The 26,952-nt window shown below is 44.3% G+C and overlaps 1 protein-coding gene across 5 annotated transcripts in view; it reads right to left on the bottom strand.

Moving 5' to 3' along the window:
* Positions 1-26,952, bottom strand: part of CAMKK1 (calcium/calmodulin dependent protein kinase kinase 1) — a 182,405-nt gene that overhangs the window by 65,062 nt on the left and 90,391 nt on the right. For all 5 annotated transcript variants that reach the window (XM_030536912.1, XM_030536916.1, XM_030536913.1 and 2 more), the window contains 5 exons: positions 15,427-15,478; positions 13,739-13,872; positions 12,590-12,626; positions 8,902-8,923; positions 3,755-3,843 (listed from right to left, as the gene is read on the bottom strand). In XM_030536912.1, coding sequence (XP_030392772.1) covers positions 3,755-3,843; positions 8,902-8,923; positions 12,590-12,626; positions 13,739-13,872; positions 15,427-15,478 — 334 coding nt within the window. The remainder of the gene's footprint in view (positions 1-3,754; positions 3,844-8,901; positions 8,924-12,589; positions 12,627-13,738; positions 13,873-15,426; positions 15,479-26,952) is intronic.

Genomic DNA, 26,952 nt, shown 5'->3' with positions numbered 1-26,952 from the left:
GAGTGCGACCGGTACCGCCGCGGGGAGCGGTGCCGGGACTGCGAGCAGCGGCGGGATCTCGAGCGACCGTGGCGTCGGGACCTGGATCGCGAGCGCGAGTCCCGAGACGGTGCCGTCATCATGGGCTTGCTCCTAGATGCTACCCGCACCGGAAGTACCGGGGGTGGCGGCTGAGTAGACTCAGTTAGGGCGATAAGGTCCCGTGCCGAGGCGAAGGTCTCCAGAGTGGATGGGACCAATAGCTCAACCCCAGATCTTATGGGGGAGCTTGGCGGCACCGGACTCGACGGACCCACCGGGCCCGGAGTCGACGGTGCCGGGCGCTCCATTCGGGTCTGCTTGGCTGGAGTAGCAGACGTTGACGGTCTCGCCTCTGCACCCGGTGCAGGGGAAGGTCGGTGCCGGGGAGTCTTCCCGGTGCCGGTGCGATCCGGTGCCGGCGCTGAGATCACGGCCTGTGAAGCTGCCGGGTCAAGTGCCGCCTCCATTAGGAGAGTCCTGAGTCTCTGGTCCCTCTCCTTCTTTGTCCTGGGCTTAAAAGCCTTGCAAATGCGGCACTTGTCCGACCTGTGCGATTCTCCCAGGCACTTCAGACACTCGTCGTGGGGGTCGCTGGTTGGCATAGGCTTTTTACAGGCCGCACACTGCTTAAAGCCCGGCGAACCAGGCATGAGCCCGGTGCCGGGTGCCGGGAAGGGCTACAGCCCAGACCGGCGAACAACTATATACAATACTATTTACACTACAACTAACTAACTAACTATACTTAACGACCTAACTAACAACTGTAATAATAACGGTAGTTAACAAGGAGAGCTAGGGACGTGGAGGACAGCTATGCTGAGCTCCACAGTTCCAACGACCGACATGGCGGTAAGAAGGAACTGAGGAGCGGGTGGGCCGGCAGGGGTATATATCGAGCGCCATGGCGGCGCCACTCTAGGGGGCGACCTGCCAGCCCACTGGAGTTGCTAGGGTAAAAAGTTTCCGACGAGCGTGCACGCACGGCGCGCACACCTAACTGGAATGGATGTGAGCAATCACTCGAAGAAGAACTAATGTATTGCAGCGTGTGATATGACTATGGCCTTGTGAATGATCTTCCTTCATCTCAGCAAAGCCTGCTGTGCTCGTTAGGGACATTCACATTCCAGTTACCCTTTCAGAGACGGCTCTTCTGTAAAATAGCCAAGCAATACCTAAAGCTTTGCTTAGCCTATGGGGAGAGCAGTAGCGCTCCCTGTGTCTTTCTGAGATCCAATTAACTGAAGATAGACAAGGCTCTAAGTACAGATTACAGGATAATACATTTCTTTTAGACTGACAAGGCTATGTCTTTGCTTTTTAAAAACATGGTCAGTGGAAGTGATTTAGAAATTATTCCCTCTGGTTCAGTAAAACAGATTTTTACTAAGGATTGAAACAGTGGAAAATGTTGCATTTCAGACGATGGAAGCAAAACAGGTTAGGTTACATATCTAGAAGTCTCCCTGCGGTTTGATCCTTCAACTCTTGACTTACTACTCACAGCTTGTGTTGGAAGGTGTGATTCAATATAAATGAGAGTAAGGCAAACTAGCCCATAGATAGCTTTACTAAAGTTGTCAATGAAGCTTCAGCCTTTATTCAGGTCAGTATGATGAGACCTCTAGAGTGAAATCCTGGATAATCAGGATAATACCTGTAAAATCACAACAATACCTACCCCAGTGTGAAACACTGACAACCATGGATGAAAAGTGTTATAGAAAGTGAAAAACTGTATTATTTATTATTGTATCACTTATTAAAGAAGCATGTCACAGCCATTACTATCAGTCTCATGGAAAGAAACTGCTGTTGGTATATTGCCTTATGGCCTTTTCACAGAAGTTAAGAGTTTTCATAGAATCACAGAATATCAGGGTTGGAAGGGACCTCAGGAGGTCATCTAGTCCAATCCCCTGCTCAAAGCATGACCAGTCCCCAACTAAATCAAATTTTGCCTTTAACATCAATGGAGCCAGGATTTCATTCCTAGTCTCTGAGGCCCAGATTCTCCAAGGTATTTAAGTGCCTAACCCCCACTGAAGTCAATGTGAGTTAGGTGCTGTGACAGACCCAGGCCAGTGTGGTACAGGAGTCTGGTAGAGGGTAAATATACTGGTCACTGGATGAGTAGTTTTCTGTTCCCTGAGTGACTAGAGCAGGGGCTGCACTGGAGTAATCAGGAACCTGCTAGAACCAATTAAGGCAGACAGGCTGATTAGAACACCTGCAGCCAATCAAGGCAGGCTAATCAGGTCACCTGGGTTTAAAAAGGAGCTCACTCCAGTCAGGGAGGGAGGAGCTAGAGGAGAGGAAGTGTGTGAGAGGAGCTGGGAGCGAGAGGGTGTGCTGGTGAAGGACTAGGAGTACAAGCGTTATCACACACCAGGAGGAAGGTCCTGTGGTAAGGATAAAGAAGGTGTTTGGAGGAGGCCATGGGGAGGTAGCCCAGGGAGGTGTAGTTGTCATGTAGCTGTTACAAGAGGCACTATAGACAGCTGCAATCCACAGGGCCCTGGGCTGGATCCCGGAGTAGAGGGCGGGCCCAGGTTCCCCCCAAACCTCCCAACTTCTGATCAGACAGAGGAGGAGTTGATCCAGACTGTGGGGAAGATCACTGAGGTGAGCAAATCTGCCAATAAGTGCAGGACCCACCAAGGTAGAGGAGGAACTTTGTCACAGTGCCTAAATATCTTGGAGGTCCTGGGAGTTCTGGAATGCTAGATCTCTGCTCAGTGCAGAAAAGGAAGGAGCATCAAGAAGTCCATAAATGGATCTTTGATCCTGATTCCTGAGGGCCAGTGTGCATAGGACCCAGTAAGAGCTAACCAGTCAAAGGTTGCTCTTATCCCACTAGCATAGGGTCCACCACACAACCACTCCCTTCCTTCCCCAACATTTCCCTACACGTGGTGTGAGGCAGCTGGCACAGGGGCTGTCTTATTATCTTTGTCAGCAGTGATATGCCAGTTCCCTTATGCCAGGGAAATTCCCTGAATACCATTTAAGGATAAAATCTGGCCCTTTTGTAGTGCTCAAGCCTGGATCTTAGGTGAGAATCTGGCCCAAAATACTTGAGAACTCACCTGCTAGGTTAGAGGGAGAAACAATATTTGATTTATTAAAATAAATTGTGCAATAGCCCATTAAAAATATATAGATACTGAATGAGGCTTCTGTGAAATACACAAGCCACCAGCTGTGATGGCAGGTGATGACGTGGCATGTTCTCCCCATGTCACAGCCCTGAGTAATGATGAGTCACTGAGATGCATTCCAAAGGGAGCAGACAAGGACAGATGCCCTCCAGCTGCCACTTGCAAGCTCATCCCCCACAGCTCAGCTGGAAGCAGTGCAAATTCACTTCAACTGAAGCTAATTGACTTTCTTTGCCTGTGTCTTTGCAAATGCTGTTTCCTGGCTTCAGCCAAGCTTGGTGCAGCTGTAAGGATTGAAGTCTACAACTTCTATCCAAGAGAGTTAACAAAAAAAATTACTAATCGTTTTCATAGTGCCCCTTTAAAGAACGGCTGCCACTGAATAACTCTGATACAGCCTATACAAAACCAGGCTGAGACAGGTCATTGCCAATCTTGAAAATCCCTCCATATGATTAGAGAGTATCCTTTTACTCCTGACAGTTCACCAGTGACCAAAAGGTTGGCTTCAAACAAGAATGTAGGTCAATGCAATGCTTTGTAAAGGTGCAACTGATCTTGGTACTCACAGTACTCTATGCCCAAGACAATGTCCTTAAAGTAGAGCCGAGCCTGCTCTTCAGTGAATGGCTGGTCAGTTGGCACCTCCATGACAGGTCTGAAAGGAAAAAGGCAGTCAGCTAGTAAACAGAGCTCTTGGGTTCTATTTCTGTTGGGGACTCTGCATGATCTTGGGCAAGTCATTTCAGGCCAGATTTTCAAAAGAGCTCAGCTCCCATTCAGGTACCTGCATAAGTGCTCATCATCTGGCATCTCCCACTCTGACATTTAGGGATAGATTTTCAAAAGACCCAGCATGCTCAGCTCATTGGAAATCTGGCCATTTACTTTGGTGCCTAAATGGAAGCTGAGTTCTTCTGAAAATCTGACCCCTAGGACTTCATTTCAGAAGACTGAGCACCCACAACTCCAGCTGAAGGCAATGGGAACTGGGCATACTCAGCACTTAAAAAAAAAATCAGGCCCTAATTGTCTGTCTGTTTCCTCTTCTGTAAAATCAGAATACAACCTACCCCAATGTGAAACACTGACAACCATGGATGAAAAGTATTATAAAAAGTGCAAAACTGTCTTATTAAAGAAGCATGTCACAACCATTACTATCAGTCTCACAGAAAGAAATTGCTGTTGGTATATTGCTTTATGGTCTTCACAAGCACCATACAGTTGGCATATGACTTGCATATCAAAAGTAGTCTTCCAAAGGCCTGATTCTGATTTGACATTATGCTAGTTAGGATTTGCTCCTGAAGAAAAGGGCAATGAAACCAGTGTCATCCAGGTTTCAATGAGACCAGACTAAGGGCTAAATATTCCCTTGTAGGATTTGACATTAACATGAAAATATTTCTGATTTATCATTTTAGCAGCTCTAAAAACCGTGTTTTCCTGTTCAAGGTTCAGTACAGCTGGGAAAGTCTCAGGAGTGAGCAGGTGGATTGAAAGCTCCCTTTCCCCCCACCTGGTGGCCCCCTTTATGTCTTCATTGTTAATGGACGTGCAGAATCCCTCAAGTGACCCTCCTCTCCCCTGCCCACAGGTGAGAGCCAAGCGTAAATGGCAATAGAGGGCCTAGACCCTACAAGCTGCTTAGCACTTTTGGAGAGGTAAGGATCACGTTCAGCTCTCAATGATGACAATGGGAGGTGTGGGTGCTTAACATCTTCCAGGATTCTGCCTGATTCTGCAATGTATTTGGCACTGATGCAGCAAAGCACTCTAACTTTAAGCATGTGAGCATTCCCACTGACTTCAAGAGACTTAAGCATGTGCTTAAATGCTGTGCTGGATCCGAGCTAGAGTTCTCAGTATCTTGCAGGATTGAGCCCTGGTTGAGAATCAATGCACAATAGAATGACAGCAAGAGAGGTTTCCAGCAACTTATCAGCAGCTATCCTTTCTTTTAACCACCCTGTCCACCCCCCATCCTATAGAGCTCAAGGAAGCTGGCAGGACTGCGTCTCTCCTGTCAAAAAACTCTGTGCTTTTTAGCTGCCCCCCCACTTCTTTCACTAGATGAGCTTAATGCTCTGTTTCCATTTTTGTCACTGATTTCCAGCTTCCTTCCTCATCAAATGGCAACATTTTCATGTCACTGAATCCTGGGAGAAGCAATGGGAGCGACAGGACTGCTAATGAAGTATAATTGCCATCTGCTAGAGGTAGAAGGGTTGCTTCAAGAGTGGCACAGCCCCCCTCGTGGCTGCAGCTGATTGCAATGGTTTTTCTGAGCTGTGCAGAGACTCGAGAGTTTTCTCCCTTCCCCAAAGGGACAATTGTTGTCCTGATCACCAGTAAGACCTTCTTTGCCTCTCATCCTGTCACCATTAACCTGCAAGAGATGGCAGCCCAAAAAAAGTGGTAAAGGGAAATAAAATGTATGGAATCTCCCTGCAGATTTAGCTCTCCTAGTCCTTCTTTTCTGGATCACAGGCCTATTCCAAGTGCAATTAAAGTCAATGGAATGGCTCCCAGTGACTTCCTTGGGAGCTGAACCTGGCCCTAAATAAAGTATGGGAGGGGAGTTTGGAAAGAGGAGCTTTTGGATTTGTTTACACTGCAAAATGAAGGTCTGACTGTAGCATGCCTAAGCATATCTGCATTAGCATTAATCTGGCACAGGCTAGCAACCAGAGTACAAGCCCTCCAGGGATCCTGGGTATATGCTCTGGTTGCTGGCCCATGCTGCCACTACTGTTACCCGTGCTAGCTAGATTAAAGTTAACATGGCTATGCCTTCCTATGCTACAATCAGACCTTCACCTTGTAGTGTGCACACAGCCTCAGTGTTTCAACTCTCCTTTCATGTCTTGTACCATTCCTTTTGTTTAGCTCCAAAGCAGAAGTAACAGGTCCTGGAGAGACTTATGGCTCAATCCTGCCTTGAAATAAATGGTAACTGAGGGTGCTCAGTACCTTGTAATATTACATCCTTAGGACCCAAGCTGATGCCTACTGAAATCAATAAGGGTGTTTCTACTGACCCCTAATTAAGGGCCTGATCCAAAGCCAAATGGAGCCAATGGAAAGACTATCACTGTCTTCAGCGGTTGCTAAAGGTGGGATTTTCAAAAGTGCTCACCACTGTCTTGACTCTCATGCCACTGAAGTCAGTGGGGTTTTAACAGTGGCTTCAAATCAGAGTAGAGTGAGGTCAGTGCCAAACGCCCTAAACTACCATAACATGCTACACAACACAGTGAACTCTATTCAGGAAAAGGCTACCCTTCAATTGGCTTAGACAGTGAACAGCTTTTCATCCTCTACTAGATGAGGCCTAAAACCATCACCCCACCACTATAATAACGTTAATAGCAACAACCCTGCTACACGGTGCAGTGACACACGAATATGCTATGACATTTTAAAACTGTATCACAACTCTGTATTGTTTGGGTTTTTTTGGTTGAGCCAGGATTCTAGCCCATGTTTCTACCTGGCAGTGGTACTCTGGAAGGCATTTTCAGCCATTACCTCTACTCATTTGGAGCAGAAAATTCTAATGATCTCATTTTACTCTGTGATGATCATCGTTTGCTGCAACAACAGCTATCATGTCACACTGAAAATTATGCATCAAATGCACATCACACTGCATCTGTGCTACAGAATGCAGAGGTTCTCACTTGCATTGGCTACTGTCAGAAGACAGGATACTGGGCTAGACGGACTACTGGTCTGACCCAGTATGGACATTCGTATGCTGGCAGTGTGACATTGCAGTCTATATAATTTTATAAAAATATGCTAATAAGTGAATATAATGTAACTGGAATATGCTTCATGCAAAAGGTCTCTTGTAAGGTATCATTACAAAGCTTATAACCTGAGTGTGATCATCCTGTTTGCATAAATGTATCACTCTTGTATCTGAAACTAGAATTATGAAATATAACTGTGGGCCATTAATGGTGGTTTGGATCTTGATGACTCCCATTAACCAAGACAATTGTCTGCAGATGGCTGTGTTTACCTGTATGTCTTCCTGTATACGTGTGTGCTGGCAAGTGGGCAATCAAGTCTTGTAGTGACATGTGATCATGTCACCTGAACTGGAATCCATCTTTAACCTGGTGTTTTTCCATTGAGAAGGAGGGAGTGGGAACCCAGACAGGGACAAAGGATCCCCGCCTTATGCAAAAGATATATAAAGGGGTGGAACAGAACAAAGGAAGCAGAGGAGCCATCATAAAGAATCCCCTAGCTACCACCTGAGCTGAAACAAGAACTGTACCAGGGGGAAGAATTGTGCCCAGTCTGAGGAAAAAACTTACTCAAGCATCTCTGAAGGTGAGATTAACTGTATTCAGTTTAATTAGACATAGATCTGCGCATTTTATTTTATTTTGCTTGGTGACTTACTTTCTTCTGTCTGTTACTACTTGGAACCACTTAAATCCTACTTTCTGTATTCAATAAAATCACTTTTTACTTATTTAACTCAGTATATATTAATATCTCGGGGAGCAAACAACTGTGCATCTCTCTATAAGTGTTATAGAGGGCGAACAATTTGAGTTTACCCTGAATAAGCTTTATAAGGGGTAAAATGGATTTATTGGGGTTTAGACCCCATTGAGAGTTGGGCATCTGAGTGTTAGATAGGAACGCTTCTGTTAGCTGCTTTCAGGTAAACCTGCAGCTTTGGGGCAAGTAATTCAGACCCTGGGTCTTTGTTGGAGCAGATGGGAGTGTCTGGCTCGGCAAGACAGGGTGTTGGAGTCCTGAGCTGGCAGGGGAAGCAGGGGTAGAATTAGTGTTGGCACAGCGGGTGGCAGCTCCCAACAGGGTTTCTGTGATCCAACCCGTCACGGGCGGACTCAGCAAAAAGAAAAGCAGAGCCCACATCCGAATCTAAAGAACTGAAATTGAGTGTTAGGATCCAAGAGAAACAAAAGCAAAGCAGCAAGTAAGGAAGGATGGTCTTGTGGCAAAGGCACTAGACTATGCTACAGATTTGTGTTCAATTGCTCACTGCAATAGAGGCTCTCTGTCTGGCCTTGACTGCTTCATCTCTCTTCGAGGCAGGGGCATTCAAAAACGGGGTTAGTAATACTTCCCTTCTCCCTTCCTGGACCTGTCTTGCATATTAAGATTGTAAGCTCTTCAGGATCTGCTGTAAACTGTATATAATGTGTGGAAGTGGAAAAGCTCCTGCATTTACAAAATAATGTGTCTCAAATAATTCAGGGGAGGGAGAATTCAACAGTGACTGGTGTAAGGTTAGACACTGGTGAGTAAACAAGTGAAAGGAAGTCTAAGGAAACTTACCCTATACATAGACATGACAGAAGAGGGTATAAGGTGGAAGTTACTTTAACTTACATTTAAAAATGTCTTCTGGCCACTTGACATGTAAATTAATCAAGTCAGACTCCCGTCACCAGATTCTGAAAGCAGTTATGCCAGTGTAAATCTCAGTGACTACAAAATCTACAGAGTATCTGATTTACAGTGGTGTTAACTACAAACAAAGTCTGTCCCCTTTGCACCCACTTAGTGACATACAACTGGCATCATCTTACACATTGCCTCTGCATTTCACCCAGGGAGTTAGTGAATGAGTCCTCCTCCATTCAGAAGCTGGCTCTCCATCTGATGAGAACTGCAAACACCTAAACATTCTATTCCCCAAAGTCCCCTGTGGGCTACTCACCCCTTGCGCAGAAGGTCAAACACTGAAAGAAAAAGGAAAAAAAAGCAACCATGGGTACGAGGGAAGGAATCCTGTTTAGTGCAGACACACATTTCTAGCATATTTGCCTATAAAATAAACACAGTCCCAGAACCATTGTAATCAATTTATCCCACCCAACAAGGCTACAAGGTGATGCAGAATTAAAAGATCTTGTTGCTTTAGCAGAGATAAATGTAACTACCCAGGCCAATTCCAACTGGGAGACAACAGATGCCAATTTACTAACCCTACTTCCATTCTCCTGGCTTCCAGACTCTCTTGATTTGATTTTCCCTTCTTGCATAACAGCATTGTTTTTGCATCACTGCAATATCATCAATAGCAAAACATACTATGGTATGAATGTATATCCTCACTAGTAATGTATTAAATTGGCAGGATAGCTATGTAACTATCAACAGATAAAATGGATGCAATTATGAGTTTGAAATGTGCTCTAGTTTGTACAACTCTGAGTGTTCTCATTTTTATTATGGGTGAAACCGTGGCTTTGCTGAGTAAGCAGCAGCGCATTGTTGCACTTCTCCGGAACCAGCCTGTGACTCAGAGTCCCAATCTCCCCACCCTGCTATTTGCTGAGCAGGAGAGACAGGGAATAACCTGTACCAGCCTTAGAGATTACTTCCCCCTCCCCACGAACAGTGGTGCATTTATGCTGTATGGCATATTGAGGAGAGGGCGTTGGATCCAGGAGTTTGCTCCCTCCCCATCCCAGTCACCTATGTCAGCCATATTCCTAGTGCAGATTATTTCTTCTACTGGAAGGCACACTGGGGCCTTGGCTCTGTCCCTCTGTGCAGAAGAAGGAACAGTAGCAGCCCTGCAGAGGCTGCTCCACCACACAGTGAAGTAGGTAGCTGGCACACAGGAGTAAGGGGTAAAGCAATCCTCACACTTTTATGGGGGAGGGATAGATGGGCCACAGCCTGGTACCATCTGGTACTTGTTTTTCTTTCATAAAACCAAACCTTTTGAGGTTCAATAAATAAAATACAAATAAAAAAAAATTAAAAAACTGGTTAACCTACCTTTCTGTAACTTCTGTTCTTCAAAATGAGTTGCACGTATCTATTTCACTATAGGTATGTGTGCACCTTGTGCACAGTGGTCAGAGAACTTTTTCCCTTCACTGGTTCCAGTCAGGGTGGCTTGAGCACTCTCTGGCGCTATGCTTAGAGCAGGACTCCTGGGCTCTATCTATGGCTCCGCCACAGCCTCACTCTGTGAACTTATGTCCATCATTTAACTCTCTGCCTCAATTTATGCAGGTGTAAACAGGTGTAACACCAACTCACTGGGGTCTGCTGAGCAAAAACAGGGCTTAGGCTGGGAAATGGGTTGCAGCCTAAAGTCCGAAGTGGCTATCACTGCTCCATAATAGCACAGGGTTTCCCAGCAATGCAATTCCACCATTAGACACCTTTGTGTCTGATGTATAGTCTGAGCTAGGCAGTAGGGTCCTGTACTGTTAGGGGGTGATCTGCCGAAACCAAGGAGACCTTTCCCTCACAAGTAGTTAAACAAGATACTACAACACTAGCAAAATCCCAGTGCAAACTGTCATCCGTAAAGTAAGACCATTCTATTTACAGCAAAGACCTATTTGCTACCATACAGCAGTGACGTGAAAACAGATCAAGATGCAACTATAACATGCTGGAATATACTAAGGCCAACTCGTCTTTCTTTGCAGGCTTAGGAAGCCGCTGCTTTTGGCAGCATTTCATACTTCTACCATTTCCTCTATCTCAGCTTCTCAGTTTTCTTAGCACCAAGCTCTGCATGGTGTACATGGATGCAAGAAATCCTACTTTTAAACTAAACTATAAAAAAGCCAATGTGCTTAAATCGCAATAGCTCACTCTGTCCTGCACCTTGTTTTCTTTTGTACTTGATTATCTACAGTACATTTTAGAAGGAAAGCCTGCCTGGTATTTCTGATCGTCCTGCTGGGAAGTGCTATCAATGGTGACACCATTCAGCTGAAAGCCTAATGTCAGACAGCCTGTGCTCGAGATGTGTTGAGCACTTACCACGTCCTCTGACTTGAACAGGAATTAGAGATACATAGCCAGATTCTCGGCTTTGCCAAGCTTATTCTTTGTAAAGCAGAGAGGCGTGGTTACAGCTCCCTAATTCTCTGCAGGCCCTTGTCCCAGGTTACAGCAGCCTAGTAGCTGCTCTGTGTTCCCTGAGCATTGCAAAGGAAGCAGTGTGTAGATGAAAATCAGCCCCACTCAGGATTAGATCTACATCTTCATACAGCATCACTGAGTCATGTAGACGGAACAGTCAGGCTTGCACTCTCTGCAGAGTGCTGATACGCCTTGGCTTGGTTTTAACTGCACATGAAAGAATTGCTTTTTACAATGTTCTCAAATGTACCTACTAGTACTAATGAAGCAGCCCTTAATGTCCCACTCTAGTACTCCTGGCCCAATCTATAAACCCTTTCATCACACTGGTGAACTACTGCTCACATAAGCTATTCCAGAGTTTAAAGAAAGGGTGACACTGGAGATAGTTATGCAGGTGGTTTTGCCCCTAGTTTGCTCACCCACTCTCTGCTCAGACTCCAGTGGGTCTACTCATGTGACTAACTGTGCTCCAGTATGAGTAAGGGGTTGACAAGCAGCCCCACTATTATTACTGCTATCACCATTACTGTAACTCAGCAGCGTATCTTTTTCCTCTGTTGCTTTTTGAATTGCACTTTGCACTGACTTTCATTCAACCAAAAGGAATCTAACACACATGCCCCTTCAGGAGACCAGGCCTCCAAAAAGCCACACTAGCTGGGCTCCCTGCTATACTTGCGTTTCCACCTCAACTGCCATATCTTTGATGTCTCTCGAAAAACAAAGTGGGCTTTGGCTGAATCTACTCTTGAAAGGGAAACTGGCCTTTCAAAGGAAAGCAGCTTCATTTGCTAGGCAGATCCTCCTTTCCCAGCAGCTTCAAAAGCCTCCTTTACTATTTCATGAGGCATATCCTTGTAGATACTGTGGCTGACTCTTCACAAAGGTGTTAGGGAAGACAGGACAGAGGAAAATTCCCTCCACTCCTTTTGCGCATGCATGAGGCAGACATGATCTCTGTCTCTGCATATCACAGTAGACTCCCCAGAGACAAGAGGAGCCACCCATTTCTCCCATCCTTTGACTCTAGCTGGATGAATTAAAGCCAGGCTGAGTGTGTGCAGCAAGCACAAAGTATACTTGTTCAGTGTCAGTGGATGCAGCAGCTCTTGCTCTGTGCAGTTCTCTTAAAGTGCAAGGCCACCTGAACCTGAGGGAGGGATAGCTCAGTGGTTTGAGCATTGGCTTGCTAAACCCAGGGTTGTGAGCTCAATCCTTGAGGGAGCCACTTAGGGGTCTGGGGATTGGTCCTGCTGGAGCAGGGGGTTGGACTAGATGACCTCCTGAGGACCCTTCTAACCCTGATATTCTAGGATTCTATGACACTGGTGCAATGCCTTTCTGCATTCTCCAGCCCCTTAGGAGACTTTAATGTACATATCCAGGAGAGATCATAACTATGAGACTTACACAGACCACACAGAGATAGAGTTGGTACCTATGAAACCTTAAACACCTCAGTGAGAATAAACAAGTATGGCTCTATTAACATACAGGGAGATACATACCCATGTACAGATTGTCCTCTGCAGAATCATCCAGTACCTAAAATGGATATCACAGAGGCAAGGGATGGGAAACAGACAGGGAGACATCTTTAATCCAACAATATTCTATAATTACCCATATTCATGTTGTGCTGGAGGCTGTTAAACTCACAGAGCACCTGGAATTGAAATTTAATGGCGTAATATGTGATTTGTGATTTAGATAGATATCTATCTCCCCTGCCTTTATCTCGCATGTGCGCGCACACTTCTTACCAGTTTTTAGTAGAGATAGACTCAAGCATCCCTAAATCTGGGAAATTTAGCTACAGATCTGCACATTGCAACCTGACCCTTCTCTGATGCTCTGCAGACTAGACTTAAAATAGCAAGACTTGCACCCATGTTAAGCACAACCATGTTAACCCATGTTAAGCACAACCACTGTACACACCAAGGGCCCTGCTCATGCATGGCATAGTCACATAAGCCCGATTTTCAGATAAAGTATATGCAAGAAAGGCTGCTATGCATCTGTCTCCATGTAACCTACATGCAAAAATCTGGCTGGCCTTACAGTCTAAGGAAAGGATATCACACTAGTATGCCAGGAAGTTTCTCAGTTTGGGTCCTGAACTCCTGGACTGTCAGCAGCTGGGAATATCACCCTGTCGCAATCTCCTCTGTCCACCTACGCACATTGTTTACTAGCTCAGAAAGGAGTTGCATCCAGACCTCTCTAACTGCAGTGTGGGGCCACTGGACAGGCAAGCATAGGTCTCACTGGGCACATGCTGCAATGTCATGACACCAACAGAGCTAAGCTATGGCCTTGCATAATTGTCATGACACTTGATTCAGGGTTCACCAAACTTTGCAGCTAAAACTTGACTTGAACCCATATATCTCTGTGGTTGCTTAAGGATCTACTATTTATAAACTTGGACCTTGATCAAACAAGCCCTCCACGTACACAGCCCCACTGTCTGGAGCGTGGGCAGAATCGGGTCCTTAATTTGTAAAGATAGGCTGCGACTTTCAAAGCCATCTAGGGGATTTTACTTCCTGATTCCCATTAACTTAAAAAAAACAAACTTGAATGTAACCATCCACACAGTCTGACCTGAATAACAGCGCCCCTTCCCTCCCAACCCACTTTGGCATACACACCTCAATCAGTTTCACAATGTTGATATGGTCCAGTTTCTTTAAGATGGCTATTTCTTGATAAACTCTATCCAGTGGTGCCATTGGTTTCGGCTGCCCAGCAGAAGTTGCTTTGGATCCTCTAGGGGGAGGTCGACCTGTAACAGCAGCAACAAAAAATTGTGCTTTACCCCTGCTTGGCAGCACAATACAACACAGTGAATGGCTGTAGAACATGGGGCTTTGAATGGGTGCAGGACCTAAAAATATACAACTAGCCAGACACAGATGTAAGAGAGCAGGGGTTGAATGACCTCTGAGAGATGACACACTGACCTACTGAATGTTCTCCACACGATTCAATGCCTTTTATTTTCTTGTATAAAGTCAACTTGAAATTTAATGCCAGTGAAAAGAGTCAGATTGGCTGCTCTGGGGATTGGAAATCAGTCAGCTGCATAACAAGTACAACAAGGGTATCAGCACTGCCCCACCAACATTCATTCCTACAGTCTGCTCTGGAAGGACATCCAGCGGGTCCCAAGCTCGGCTGTGTCAACTCACCCCATTATCTTTCTATGGCCGATGAATTGAGCTCTGTGTGCTTCAGTGTGTTCGGACCTCTCAGGTGAAGCCTTAAAACTAAAATTCTTCATGAACATTAAGGAGACCATGGGATGTTTTCATAAAGGGATTTACTCCGTGTTACTAGCCACAATTTATCTGCCTCCAACTACTCTGACACATCTGGTTGATGTCTTCCACCCCAGAGATGGCTGCACTGTCTCTAAGGCCACAGTTTCAAAAGTGCTCATAACATTGTGTGAAAATCTGGCCATCGGTGTCACCACTGGAGCTGTTGGGTGCTGAGATCTAGTGAAAATCTGTCTCCAACTGTGGATACTGGGTACTTGACAATCTGGCCCCAAGGCTAGAATTTTCAGAAGGGCTCAATATCCAGTCAGGGCCAGGTTTTCAAACGCGCTCGGAGTGTCGGGTGCCATGTGCTTTTGAAAATCTGGCCCTAGGTGTTTTGCACACTCTTTAAGAGCCTGTTTGAGCCTTTAGACTCCACCTTCACATTCTGTGGTAGACCACTGTGGGAGATCCAAGGAGGAGAGTTAACTTCCTGATGGCTGGGACGCAAGCAGGGGCGACTTTGGATTATATTACAAATTCAAAATGGCTTTTCCTTACAGGTTGAGTATAAAGAACAAGGAGTACTTGTGGCACCTTAGAGACTAACAAATTTATTTGGGCATAAGCTTTCGTGGGCTAAAACCCACTTCATCGGATGCATGCAGTGGAAAATACAATAGGAAGAGTAGAGTGTCTTGTTTTTGTGCATGCAAAAGAGTGTGCCTGAAAGCTTATTCAGATAATTTGCTGAAAGATACTGTAGAGGCACAACAAGAAAAAGGGCTTCTATACGCTACACAAGTACAGAGGCCATGTTTTACCATCAGGGAGCAAGACTGTCTGGGGACAGAGGGCACCAAGGAGCAGTGAGGTGGGAAATTGTGTTCTGGATGATAGCTTGTGCCAGTCCTTAATCCTTATTATAGATGATCCAGTAGGCCTATCCCCACAAACCACCCAAGCAGCTTTGAAAGGAGGCCAGGTTCTCTATGCCTTACTCCAGCAAAATTTCCAGTGGATAGCAGGTAAGGCCTGCAGGGCTTGTCTGTAACCTTTAAAAGCATGATACCTACGTGGAAATCCATACTGTTTCAGTAGCTTCTTTTTGGAGAGGACTTTCATAGCCTGAGGGAAGAAAAAAAAAGTGTTAAACAGAGCAAAGCCATGATACTAAGAGTTACACTCACTGCTCAGTCCTCGCACTGTTTGCTATAGCTTTACAATTCAGTTCAGATACTAGTGTGGGACTCCAGTTTTCAGATCTTTATCCAAGGCAGAGAGAGCTTAATTAGTGACAGACACTTTCAAAATACTTAAAATCTAAGAAAGAATGAATTATTTTCCTTTAGGTATATAAAAAGGCCAATTTTACCCATCTTTTTACAAAGCAAAAATAAATCTGATTCATTTATCTTAATCAGATAAGTAAGAAGGGGGCCCGAGTCTCAGTTACTCTGTGACACAGAGACCCCTTTGTAAACAGCGTTCTGCTCTTTGCAAACATCTCTCCTCTGACAAACTCACTACAACACACATGCCATGTAAGATAGCCATACCTAAAAAGTAACATGTAAGGTAACTATAGAAAGCTCGTAACTTGTCCCAGTTCATAATCACGGAGAGACATATGTACAGATATTTACAGAATAATGTATTGTGACAAAATTCCTGCTCCGCCTTGGTGGGTCCTGCGCTTATTGGCAGATTTGCTCACCTCAGTGATGTTCCCCTCTGGTGGAACCCACAGTCTGGGTCAACTCTTCCTGTGTCTGATCAGGAGTTGAGAGGTTTGGGGGGAACCCAGGCCCACCCTCTACTCCGGGTTCCAGCCCAGGGCCCTGTGGATTGCAGCTGTCTATAGTACCTCCTGTAACAGCTGCATGACACCTACAACTCCCTGGGCTACTTCTCCATGGCCTCCTCCAAACACCTTCTTTATCCTCATCACAGGACCTTCCTCCTGGTGTCTGATAATGCTTGATTGTCTGATAATTCCTCAGTCCTCCAGTAGCACACCCTCTCATCTCAGCTCCTTATGCCTCTTGCTCCCAGCTCCTCACATGCACTTCCTCTCCTCTGACTCTCCCAGCCTGACTGGAGTGAGCTCCTTTTTAAACCCAGGTGCCCTGATTAGCCTGCCTTGATTGGCTGCAGGTGTTCTAATCAATGTAGCTATCTCCACTGCCTTCTAAAAAGATCTTAATTGGCCCCAGGTCCCTTGATTAATCTGGAGCAACTGCCATTTGGTTACCACGGTTCTCGGGATTTGTTTAGCCTGGGGCTAACATACCTGTTCCTCAGTACTTTACTGTAGCCATCTAGCCTTGCCCCATCACAGTATTTATATTGAAAAATTGCGTTACGGATTGAGAGTAGAAATTAGTCACCAGGGGATTATGTGTCTCATTAGGGCAAAAGGGATTTGTCACCCTGCCCTGGTTGGCTGATCATGCCAGCAGGCTCAATATTTTAGCCTTGTGTGATACTACAACTTTCAACAGGAAACCATGAGAGGCAATGACAAACAAACAAAACCACTTAAAGATAAGTGTTCGCCCTATCTGTGACTAGACACCAAAGGCTGTTTTCAGTATAGCACAGAGGAGGAAGAAGCACTCTGTATCCAGAGGAAAACCTTTGTGGAGTGGAGATTCTTGAGATCCTGGCTCCAGCCAACTCTTCAACAGACTGAGCTTTTGGGGGGTGGAAATCTACTTCATTAGACAGTAACTCTTGATAAGTGGAGAACCAGGTTTGCATTTTATGTGCTTGTTTTGTGTTGTGACCATTTGTTTCCACCACTCTCTCTCATTTCCAGTTAAATATTTATTCTCTCTCAAATCACCCTTCTTTTGTTTTATTATAAATGCCCATTAAGTTCTGTGTGGCTTAGAGAAGTGCTGGCTTAAGGTAAAACTGGTAAACTGGGGTACACGGCTCCTTTGGGGGCGAAAGATCTGAAATTCCTGTGAGTAGCCAATGTCAGGGTCTGGGTATCACTGGGGAACAATTCAGAGGGACTCAGAGGCTGGGTGCAACTGTTATTAAACTGCAAGGCAAAGTTAGGGCAGGCATAGTCCAGAGGAGAGTGCTTGAAGGGCTGGTGGTATCAGGGAGCCGACACCCAGTTACCACAAGAAAGACTCCCTCTTGCTGGATGAAGGGCGTAACAAGGTGGCTCCCAGTGCTGGGTACCCCAAGAGCTGTCACATTCTGTTCCTGTGCTTTGAGCAGTGTCTGAGGAGAGAAGGTGATTTTAAACTAGCTTTTTGCTCTCCATATTCAGGGGCCTACCCAGCCACTGGGGCAAGTGAGAGTAGCCTTGGAGTACTCTCACTTACACTTGGCTTCCTACAACTGCCACTGACTCTGGGAAGGCAAATTAACTGGGGTGCACTCTGGCCACACCTGTGTATATTTGCCCTCACCCTATGCCAGGAGCTGGGAGCAAGAACAGCAGCGAGCCCTTTGGCTGGGGAAGACGTTAGCACAGACAGTATTCACACAAGGCCATTTCTGCCCCCTTTATGCTATCAGAGTTGCATGTAACTGAGAACCAGGCCCAAGAGCTCTGGGTTAGATGTTTCCAGGATGCTTGTCACTGTGGTACCACAGATTGAGGGGCACAGTGATCTGTGGGGTAGCATAGGAACTGCAGGGTACAATGGGTAAGAGAACACAAAGGGAAGCATAGATTTAAATAAACTGGCCATTGGGTGACACTCTTCCATCCCTCCACATTCTCATATTCCAGTATCCTACAGTTGTTTGGAACCAATATGTAGTTGATGTGAGCTGGTGGACATAAGAGTAATTTTTCTGCCATCCAAATGGGCATTAGGCGTGATGGCAAAAGGCAACCTCAATGTAATAAATCAAATCTCTGAGACTCCATACATACTACTGTGTTAAATAACCTTCTAGCAGCCACTCCAGTGATCCCTGAATACTTTACAGATAAATATTGCATGAGAAACCAGCTCATATGACAGTTTGCTCAGGGAAATATTCTGCTCTACTGAGGCTTTTTCAAAATGAGTAGTTTACTTCTATTAATCAAACTTCCATATCTGTAATACACAGTGGAGTGACCCCAGTGAAATGGGGCTCAATGGAAGGACACTTTATTATACGTTACCTGATGCTCGTTATCTCTGCTGGTGAGGATACAGCTACCAACCAGAAACCCCATCCATCCTTTCAGTGTCTCTTATATAATCTAAGGGTCAGATTCAAATCTCAGTGGATCAGTGGATAGCTGGACTAACTCCAATGAAATATGAATTTATGCTGGTGTAACTGAGAGGAGACTCTGGCATTCAATCCCATTTTATAAACACATTGAAAATAGTAGTATCAGGAGATAGAGACTAGACAGTTCAAGTCCTTCACCTGTACATTGCCATGTCTAATCTTGGTTCCAACTGGTTGGCTGAATTATTCTGTGGTCTGTGTGAAATGAGTTTGTGATGTCCACAACCCCAAAACCACCTCCACAATCAGCACCTTGAAAGAAGGCCCAGGACAGGACAGTTCTCAGTGTACTATAAACACACTCCACTTTTATTTCTCCCCTTGCACCCAAATTACAGTGACAAGCGAACTTCAGAAAACTTTAATTTCTACCCACCAAATAAATTAAAATGCACGGTTACTATTTCACTCAGATACAGCCAATAAAGAGAATGTTCCATTGTCCTGATCCCATCCCTAAAATTGGAGTCTTTCCCCCATTTGATGAGTGAAAATGAACTTTAAAATAAAAATTCACCAAGTTTTGCTAGTTCATTAGCAAAAACTGGCAAGCATCAACTTTACTAAACTAATGGGGCCTTGCTTTCAGCTAATGCCACTAGGCACTGCAATGATACAAATAATTTATAAGAATCATGATACCTACCCTACTGGGTCTAGAACTTGTAGGGAATGGAATGGCATAGAGGGAATGCCTGTTTTCAGCACTATCTTTCTGTCGAGCTTAGGTATCTATATAGCCCCAGTCACCATAATATCTGAGCACCTCACAACCCTCACACCAGCCCTGTGAGGCAGGGAAACGCTATTATCCATATTTTACAATTGGGAAACTGAGGCACAGAGAGGCTAAGGGACACATTTTAAAAGATATTTAGGCACCTCTTGGGATTCTCAAAAGCATCTATTGAAATCAATGAATTTTAGGTGTCTAGATGCTTTTGAAGATTCCACTGGGCACCTAAATACCTTTAAAAATCCAGCCCTAAGTGACTTGCCCATGAGCACACAACGTCTGTGGAGAGCAAGGAACTGAACCTGGATTTTCCAAGCCCTAGGGTAGTGTCCTAATCACTCTACCGTCCTTCCTCCCTGTCATAGGATTAAGGATACAGCAACTTTTAGACGCTAGTAAAGCAGCGCTCTCACATTCAATGAGGGAAGCAAGTAGTAGTAACCCATTCATCTCAACTGTTCTTAACTCACCTGAAAGGAACTACATGGCAACTGTATGGATACTGTAATGTAGTTAAGGTTGTGGGACGCCTATGACAGCATTCGGACTTGCTTCCTATACTGCAGCTGCGGCTACAGCACAGCTTTTTGTCTACTGGTGACTCCCCAACCCTTGGGAACTCCTCATCTGCAGAACTCTGGTATTTTTCTAGCCCCTTTTATGCCATCAGAGCAGTGCAAAGAGGTTGGATCATAATACACCCCATTGTTTTCTAAATCCGTATGTGAGATGAACAGTAAAGTTTCTTGCGGAACAAGCAGGAGTCATTTAATTACCACAAAGAATAGAGGCATGATTAAACAGTATTATAGTCAAGTTTTCACTACAGTGAAAGTCAGAGAGGCAAATCACCACACTGCATCCTAGCTGTGCATAACAGCAGAGATACAATGGGGATTTAGCAAGTCTCTCTTCCTTCCAGGCTCAAGCAGAGCTGTCACCAAGGCAATGCATTCGCGAAAGAACCAACCTATTTCCGCTCTCAAGCAAAGCTAATTATCCAAGCAGAGACGTTCAGACACAGAATTCTCTCAGAACCTTGGTGGTGGATTTTCCCTTAGTAGTGACAAGTGCCTCAATAGCCTCTTCAGAAACAAATGGTCCCAGTAGCCCCCCCCATCTATTCTTTACCCTTATCTGCCATGTTTCAGAATGACATCCCAATGAAAAGGGACTACAAACCCTCTTTTGCTGAATAAGGGAAAGCCATTAGTGCCTGCATATAATGCTATTCAGATGCTGATCATAAATTTGTCATCACTAATCCCAAGCACTGTTTATCATATCATCATCTAAACAGTTTACATCCAATCACTCTATCCATCTTGGTCATTGTACGAGTTGCATGCGTAGAGTGTGACCGAGTGATGGCATCCGTGTCTGAGGAACCTGGATTGCTACCCATCCGTCTCTATTTTTTGGTGTGATTTTTAATGGAGGATTTATGGCTGCATCTGGAAAGCTTTCATGAAGAAACATAATCATTATCATCTCCATCAAGAAGCTGCAGAGGAAAAAATGGAATGGGATCATTTTTTCCCAGAATTGGAACAGCAATTGTCCTTCTCAATCACTTTGCGCTACAAGCTGTTTTAGAGATTGGGAACGGGAAAAATACATGGCCTGAGGCTTCTCAGACTCAAATTTTATTAGCAAAATTCCTCCAAACTACACTTCGACAGGGACATATGTTGTTTCTGCTTTGTAGTTTTTGCCTTTTAAGGTGCTTGGCCTTTTTTTCTAATCACTGTTAATGCATCTACTGCAAACTATAACACTGAAATATTTACAGCTGTATGGGTTCCAAGGCGTAGTTTTGCAAACTCTGGTGTAATGGCAGGTTATCAGCAGGGACTGAACTCAAATGTTAGAGGCCCGTGCTTTAGCAGGCTACGCCCAACAATGTCAATGGGATTCTTTTTATTTTTCTACTTTTCCTTTAATAGAAGGTCAAAATCAGAAAAAAATGAAGTCCTGCTTGCACATGGGATGACCACTGATTTCTTATTAAAAGGGATATGCCTAATTTGAGACCTGATCCAAAATCCACTAACATTATATGAGTCTTTCTACTGACTTTCAAAAGAATTGAGTCAGGCTATTGGTACTTAAAAGTTCTGCAGTAATCAACACAGAATGCACATTGGCCCATACTTCAGCAACAATCATGTAAAAGATCATATGCTGCGATTTTGCACTGTGCAGGATTTTGTAACATGACTAAAATACTGCGTCTTAAAAATAAGTTTTGTCCTGTTTAGAGGTATATACTTTTTTTTGCACAATCATTCTCTGTTTCCTTTAAGCTAGGTGGCAACATTTCCTTGTACTGAAATAGAATATGTGAGCTTCGGCTACATACCATATACAATTCCAGGCCACTTACATGCTAATTTTCTCCAATTATTTGTTGTCACTTTTCAACATGAAGACAAAAAAAAGAAATTGGCAATGTCGGTTTTGGAAAAAAAAGAATAAAAAAGTCCCTCCCCAATTGCCATAATCAGAATTGCTCCTGGTAATTGCTGGTGCTACACATTTGCATTAGATCTCCCCTTCGGCTGCCTGACAACTCTCGTCAAAGTGTATTGTTGTAACATGGTTTTACACAGCAGCGATAAGTGGAACAACATGCAATTTATCTCGGTATTAAAAGCTGCATGTCAGTCAAACACACAGGAAAATGTGAGGTGCAATGCAATCATTAGCTAATTACACAATTCTCTAACATTTCTCTTAAGCTTTCTAAAAAAATCTGCCAAATTCCAGGGTATTTCAACGCCTCGGGAAACTGGAAGCCTCTCCATCAAAGAAAGGCTGAGGGGAGATCTGATCGCTCTTTATAAATAGAATGGAGGGATAAATACCAGGGAGGGAGAGGAGTTATTTAAGTTAAGTGCCAATGTTGAGACAAGAACAAATAGATATGAATTGGCCATCAACAAGTTTAGTCTTGGAATTAGATGAAGGTTTCTAACCATCAGAGTGCAGTTCTGGAACAGCCTTTCAAGGGGAACAGTGAGGGGCAAAATAGTTCATGGAGGATAGGTCCATCGATGGCTATTAGCCAGGATGAACAGGGATGGTGTCCCTTAGCTTCTGTTTGCCAGAAGCTGGGAATGGGCGAACAGGGGATGGATCACTTGGTGATTACTTGTTCTGTTCATTCCCTCTGGGGCACCTGGCATTGGCCACTGTAGGAAGACAAGATACTGGACTAGATGGATCTTCGGTTTGACCCAGTATGGCCATTCTTATGTTTTTATTTAAAAACCTAACTGGCTTCAAGGCTGAGCTTGATAAGTTTTTGGAAGGGATAGTATGATACTGCCTACAATGGTAGATCGCCACTGTGAGACTGCAAGTAGCAAATATGCCCAGTGATGGGACACTAGATGGGAAGGGCTCTGAATTACTAAGGAGAATTCTTTTCTGGTGCCTGGCTGTTGGGTTTTGCTGAAAAGCTCAGGGTCTAACTAATCGCCATATTTGGGGGCAGGAAGGAATTTCCCCCAGGGTCAGATTGGCAGAGACCCTGAGTTGGTTGTTTTTTTCACCTTCTTCCCCAGCATGGGTCATTTGTAGGTTTAAATTAATGTAAATGGTGGATTCTCTAAGTCTTTAAATCATGATTTGAGGATTTCAGTAAGTCAGGCAGAGGATATGGGTCTATTACAGAAGTGGGTGGGAGAAGTTCTGTGGCCTGCAATGTGCAGGTGATCAGACAGGATGATCATAATGGTCCTTTCTGGTCTTAAAGTCTATTGGGGATTTGGAGGGTGGATCATTGTGAACCTCTGCTCCTTCCTTGCACAAAGTCTGAGTAAATGGGTTTTGTGTATGAGGGTCTCTGCTGAGGTACCAGGGCTGAAATGGAATCTTCCCAGCAGTAGGTGATACACTCTGGCTGCAGTAGCCTCTGAAGGTTTGTCTAGTTTAGAAAAAGAAACTGAGATTAAGCGGCATTTAGCAAACATGTGTTCACTAACCCAGACCTTTTCCCTAATGAAGACACAGGTTAGCACATTTTACCCTGAATTAGCTGTTCACCAGCTAAACCAACATAAAAGGTGTTAACCTGCATCTAACACAAGTGCAATGATCACAGTACCTTCAGGGTTAGCTAGTCCCAACCTACATTTGACCTTTTTTCCTAATCTACACAACCCCCCCAGGTTCACTGAACCAGCCCGCTGTGTAGCACCGAGCACACTCACTAAATAAAGTCTTGCCCAGGAAATAAAATTAAAATCCCTGCATTAATAAATCTAAAATGTTCTGTGGTTTGCTTCCCTCCATGTTACAGAGGCATCCTCAGGTAGAAGTGGGAGGAGAGGATTCATAGAAATGACTGTATTAGCATGTCACTAGGTGCTGCATTGAGAACAATGTCTTGTGCAATATGCAGTTTACATCCAAATCAGCATGATAGGGCAGAGTTTGTAAGAGGCCAGAGCACAGAGAGGAACTAATGGGAACAGCAAACATTTCAATTAACGGACTTAGTTGGTTAGAAAGTGAAAGGCATGGAAACAATTGTGATTCCATCCAGTTGGATAGATTCAGGGTGCCTTTTCCAGATCTTGCATCATTTCTTCCTTCTATCATTTCAATATATTTCCTATGCAGTCTTACACTAGCTGGAAATATGACCGGCTAGGATAATCTTGGATAATGATGTTAACAGTCATGCTAAAAAAGCTCAGTAGCAAAACTGCAAGTCAGGAAGGAAAAATATCTGAGCAACAGGGTCGCTGTTTGTGAAAGTTCTTTCTTATTACTGTGGGAATGAGGAACCAATTTGGAGAGCTTATTCCTCATTCCTGTACCCTGCTTGTGCTGGGGGCTTGAGCGGGCCATAGGCCTTGACCTGCCTCTCTGAATGGAGGCAAGTTTCACACACAGAATGTAGATCACTACAGTTGTAGGGACAGTCAGACTTCCAGGCATCTCCTGGCTCTGGCACAGTCTATTCTGTTTTATATAGGTTCTTATGTTGTGCTCATCACTATAATATCTGAACACCTTCCAGAAATGCAGTAAGCAATGTGACTAATATCAGTTGTAGTCTGCTATTTATGAGCTCTCCAATTTGACCCTTAAGGGGCTAATCCTCATTTCAGGGTGAAATTCACTCTTGTGTAGAAGGCCATCAGAGGCCTATGCACCACTTAACTACTACGTAAACTCTCAAAATTGGATTTAAGTGGGACTTAAGTGGTGTGCACAGCCAAAGTACTTGGGGCCCTCCATGGAGAGTGAGTAGAGGGGAAGAAACCTTTCTTCCCAGACGATGAGCAGTGGAGCTGCTCTGTGGCTGCTACTCTAGTCTTGAAGCTTTCCTCACTCCATGGGATGTGTGTTTCCCACACCACACTCAGACAAAGAAACTTCAGACCAGGAGGCCAGATTTATCTGGGGTTGCTCTTTAGTCTGTGCTTCAAATGTTGGCCAAGAAGCTGAGTGTGGATCTTCGATTTCAAAGAGATAGGGAGGTGTTCAGATCCCAACCCTCACTAAAATTAGACTGGGGTTAGAATCATTAGATAGGACCATAGGGGTCACCTAGTCTAACCCCCCACCAAGATGCAGGATTTGTTGTGTCTAAACCATCCAAGACAGATGGTTATCCAGTCTCCTTTTGAAAACTTTCAGTGAAGAAGCTTCCACAACCACCCAAGGCAGTCTGTTCCATTGTACTGCTCTTACAGATAGGAAGTTTTTCCTGAGATTTAATCTAAATCTGCTATGCTGTAGTTTGAACCCATTGCCTCTTGTCCTGCCCTCTGTGGCAAAAGAGAACAACTTTCCTCCATCTTTTTTGTGGCAACCTTTCAAGTATCTGAATACCGCTAATATATCCCCCCTTAACTTCCTCTTCTCCGACCTAAACATACACAGTCCCTTCAGCCTTTGCTTGTATGGCTTGCATTCCATCCCTTTGATCACTTTGTCACTTGACTCTGGATCCTTTTGAGTTTCTCTACATACTTTCTATACATTGGTGATCAAAATTGGATACAGTACTCCAGCTGAGGCCTAACCAGCAATGAGTAGAGTGGTACTATCACTTCCCGTGACTTACATGCTCTGCCTCTGTTAACGGAACCTAAAATTGCATTTGCTTTTTTTGTAACAGCATTGCATTGCTGACTCACATTGAGGCTGTGCTACACCACAACTCCCAGATCATTCTCAGCAGTGCTGCTGCCAAGCCAGTTTTCCCCCATTCTGTATTTGTGCATTTGTTTTTTCTTCCCTAAGTGTAGCATCTTATCTTTGTCCTTGTTGAATTTCATTTTATTATCTATAGCCTCATTCTTCAATTTATCAAGATCCCTCTGAATTTCAGCTCTATCCTCCATAGTACTGGCAACACCCCCTAGCTTTGTGTCATCTGCAAACTTAATCAGTATGCTCTCTATTCCTACATCCAGGTCACTAATAAAGATGTTAAACACCACTGGAGCCAGAACATATTCCTGTGGAATTCCACTTGAGAAGTCCCTCCAATCTGACATCATTCCATTAATAGTTAATCTTTGTTTGCGGTTGTTTAACCAATTATATATCCACTGAATGGTAGTTCTATCAAGCCTGCATTTCTCTAGCTTACTTATCAGAATGTCATGTGTCGAAGACTAGGTATATTATGTCCACTGCATTCCCCCTATCCACCAAATCAGTTACCCTGTCAAAAGTTTGGGTCCAAAGAGGGCTCATGTTTGGATTTGGACTTCTCATCAGATTTCAGGCCTGCAAAATGGTAGAAATCGCTCAAGATCAGCTGTTCTCACGAGATCTCAGATCCATCCAAATAAAAAAAAATTGACAGCTTTGTGGTTTTTGATTCAATTGAGAACAAAAACTACAAGGGTAGGTATGGCACTATGGAGTCAAATCCACCCCTCACTAGAAAATTTGGAAGGGGTTCAGATTAGAGATTCCAGGTTTACCCTATCTGTGGGTTTGAAGTGACAAGTATTGGGATTTTTTGATTTAACAGCTATTTAGAAGTAGAAGTCTTAAACCTATGGCCTCAGTTCAGGGGAGGACTTAAGTATGTGCTTATGTGTGTTCTGAACTAAGGAGGCATTTTTGAGCCTCTATGCCCAAACCCTACAATTAGCTGTACGACGGACTGATTGATTTTTACTTATTTGCAGGACTTGCTACAGAGCGCATCACCATAATATCTTGATTTTTCCATAGTCTTCATTATAATAATACCTACCTGTTATACAGCAATTTTCATCTGTAGATCTCAAAGCACTTTACAACAATGTGAGCATCATTACCCCCAATGGGGAAACTGAGGCTTGACGAGGGGAAGTGACTTGCTCAAGATCACCCAGTAATCCAGTGGTGGAGCTCAGAATAGAACCTAGGTCTCTTGAGTCCCACTCCAGTGTTCTATCCCCTAGGAAACACTCCCTACAGCTAAACATTGACTTGCTTATTGAATAGTATAACATGCAGTGCTGTCACAAAGAAACCACACAGTGCTGTGCTGGGTTGTCTTGCTAGGGTTATCCCATATAGGGCCCAACATTCAGTTATGAAATGTGCCTGTTCCTTCCAGGAAGATTTTTTAGAAGCACAGTAGATC

The sequence above is a fragment of the Gopherus evgoodei genome, chromosome 17 (genome assembly GCF_007399415.2).
Source record: "Gopherus evgoodei ecotype Sinaloan lineage chromosome 17, rGopEvg1_v1.p, whole genome shotgun sequence".
Classification (NCBI taxonomy): Eukaryota; Metazoa; Chordata; order Testudines; family Testudinidae; genus Gopherus; species Gopherus evgoodei.
Note: the sequence above shows the minus strand (reverse complement) of the source record. Positions and strands in the feature narration are given on the sequence as shown.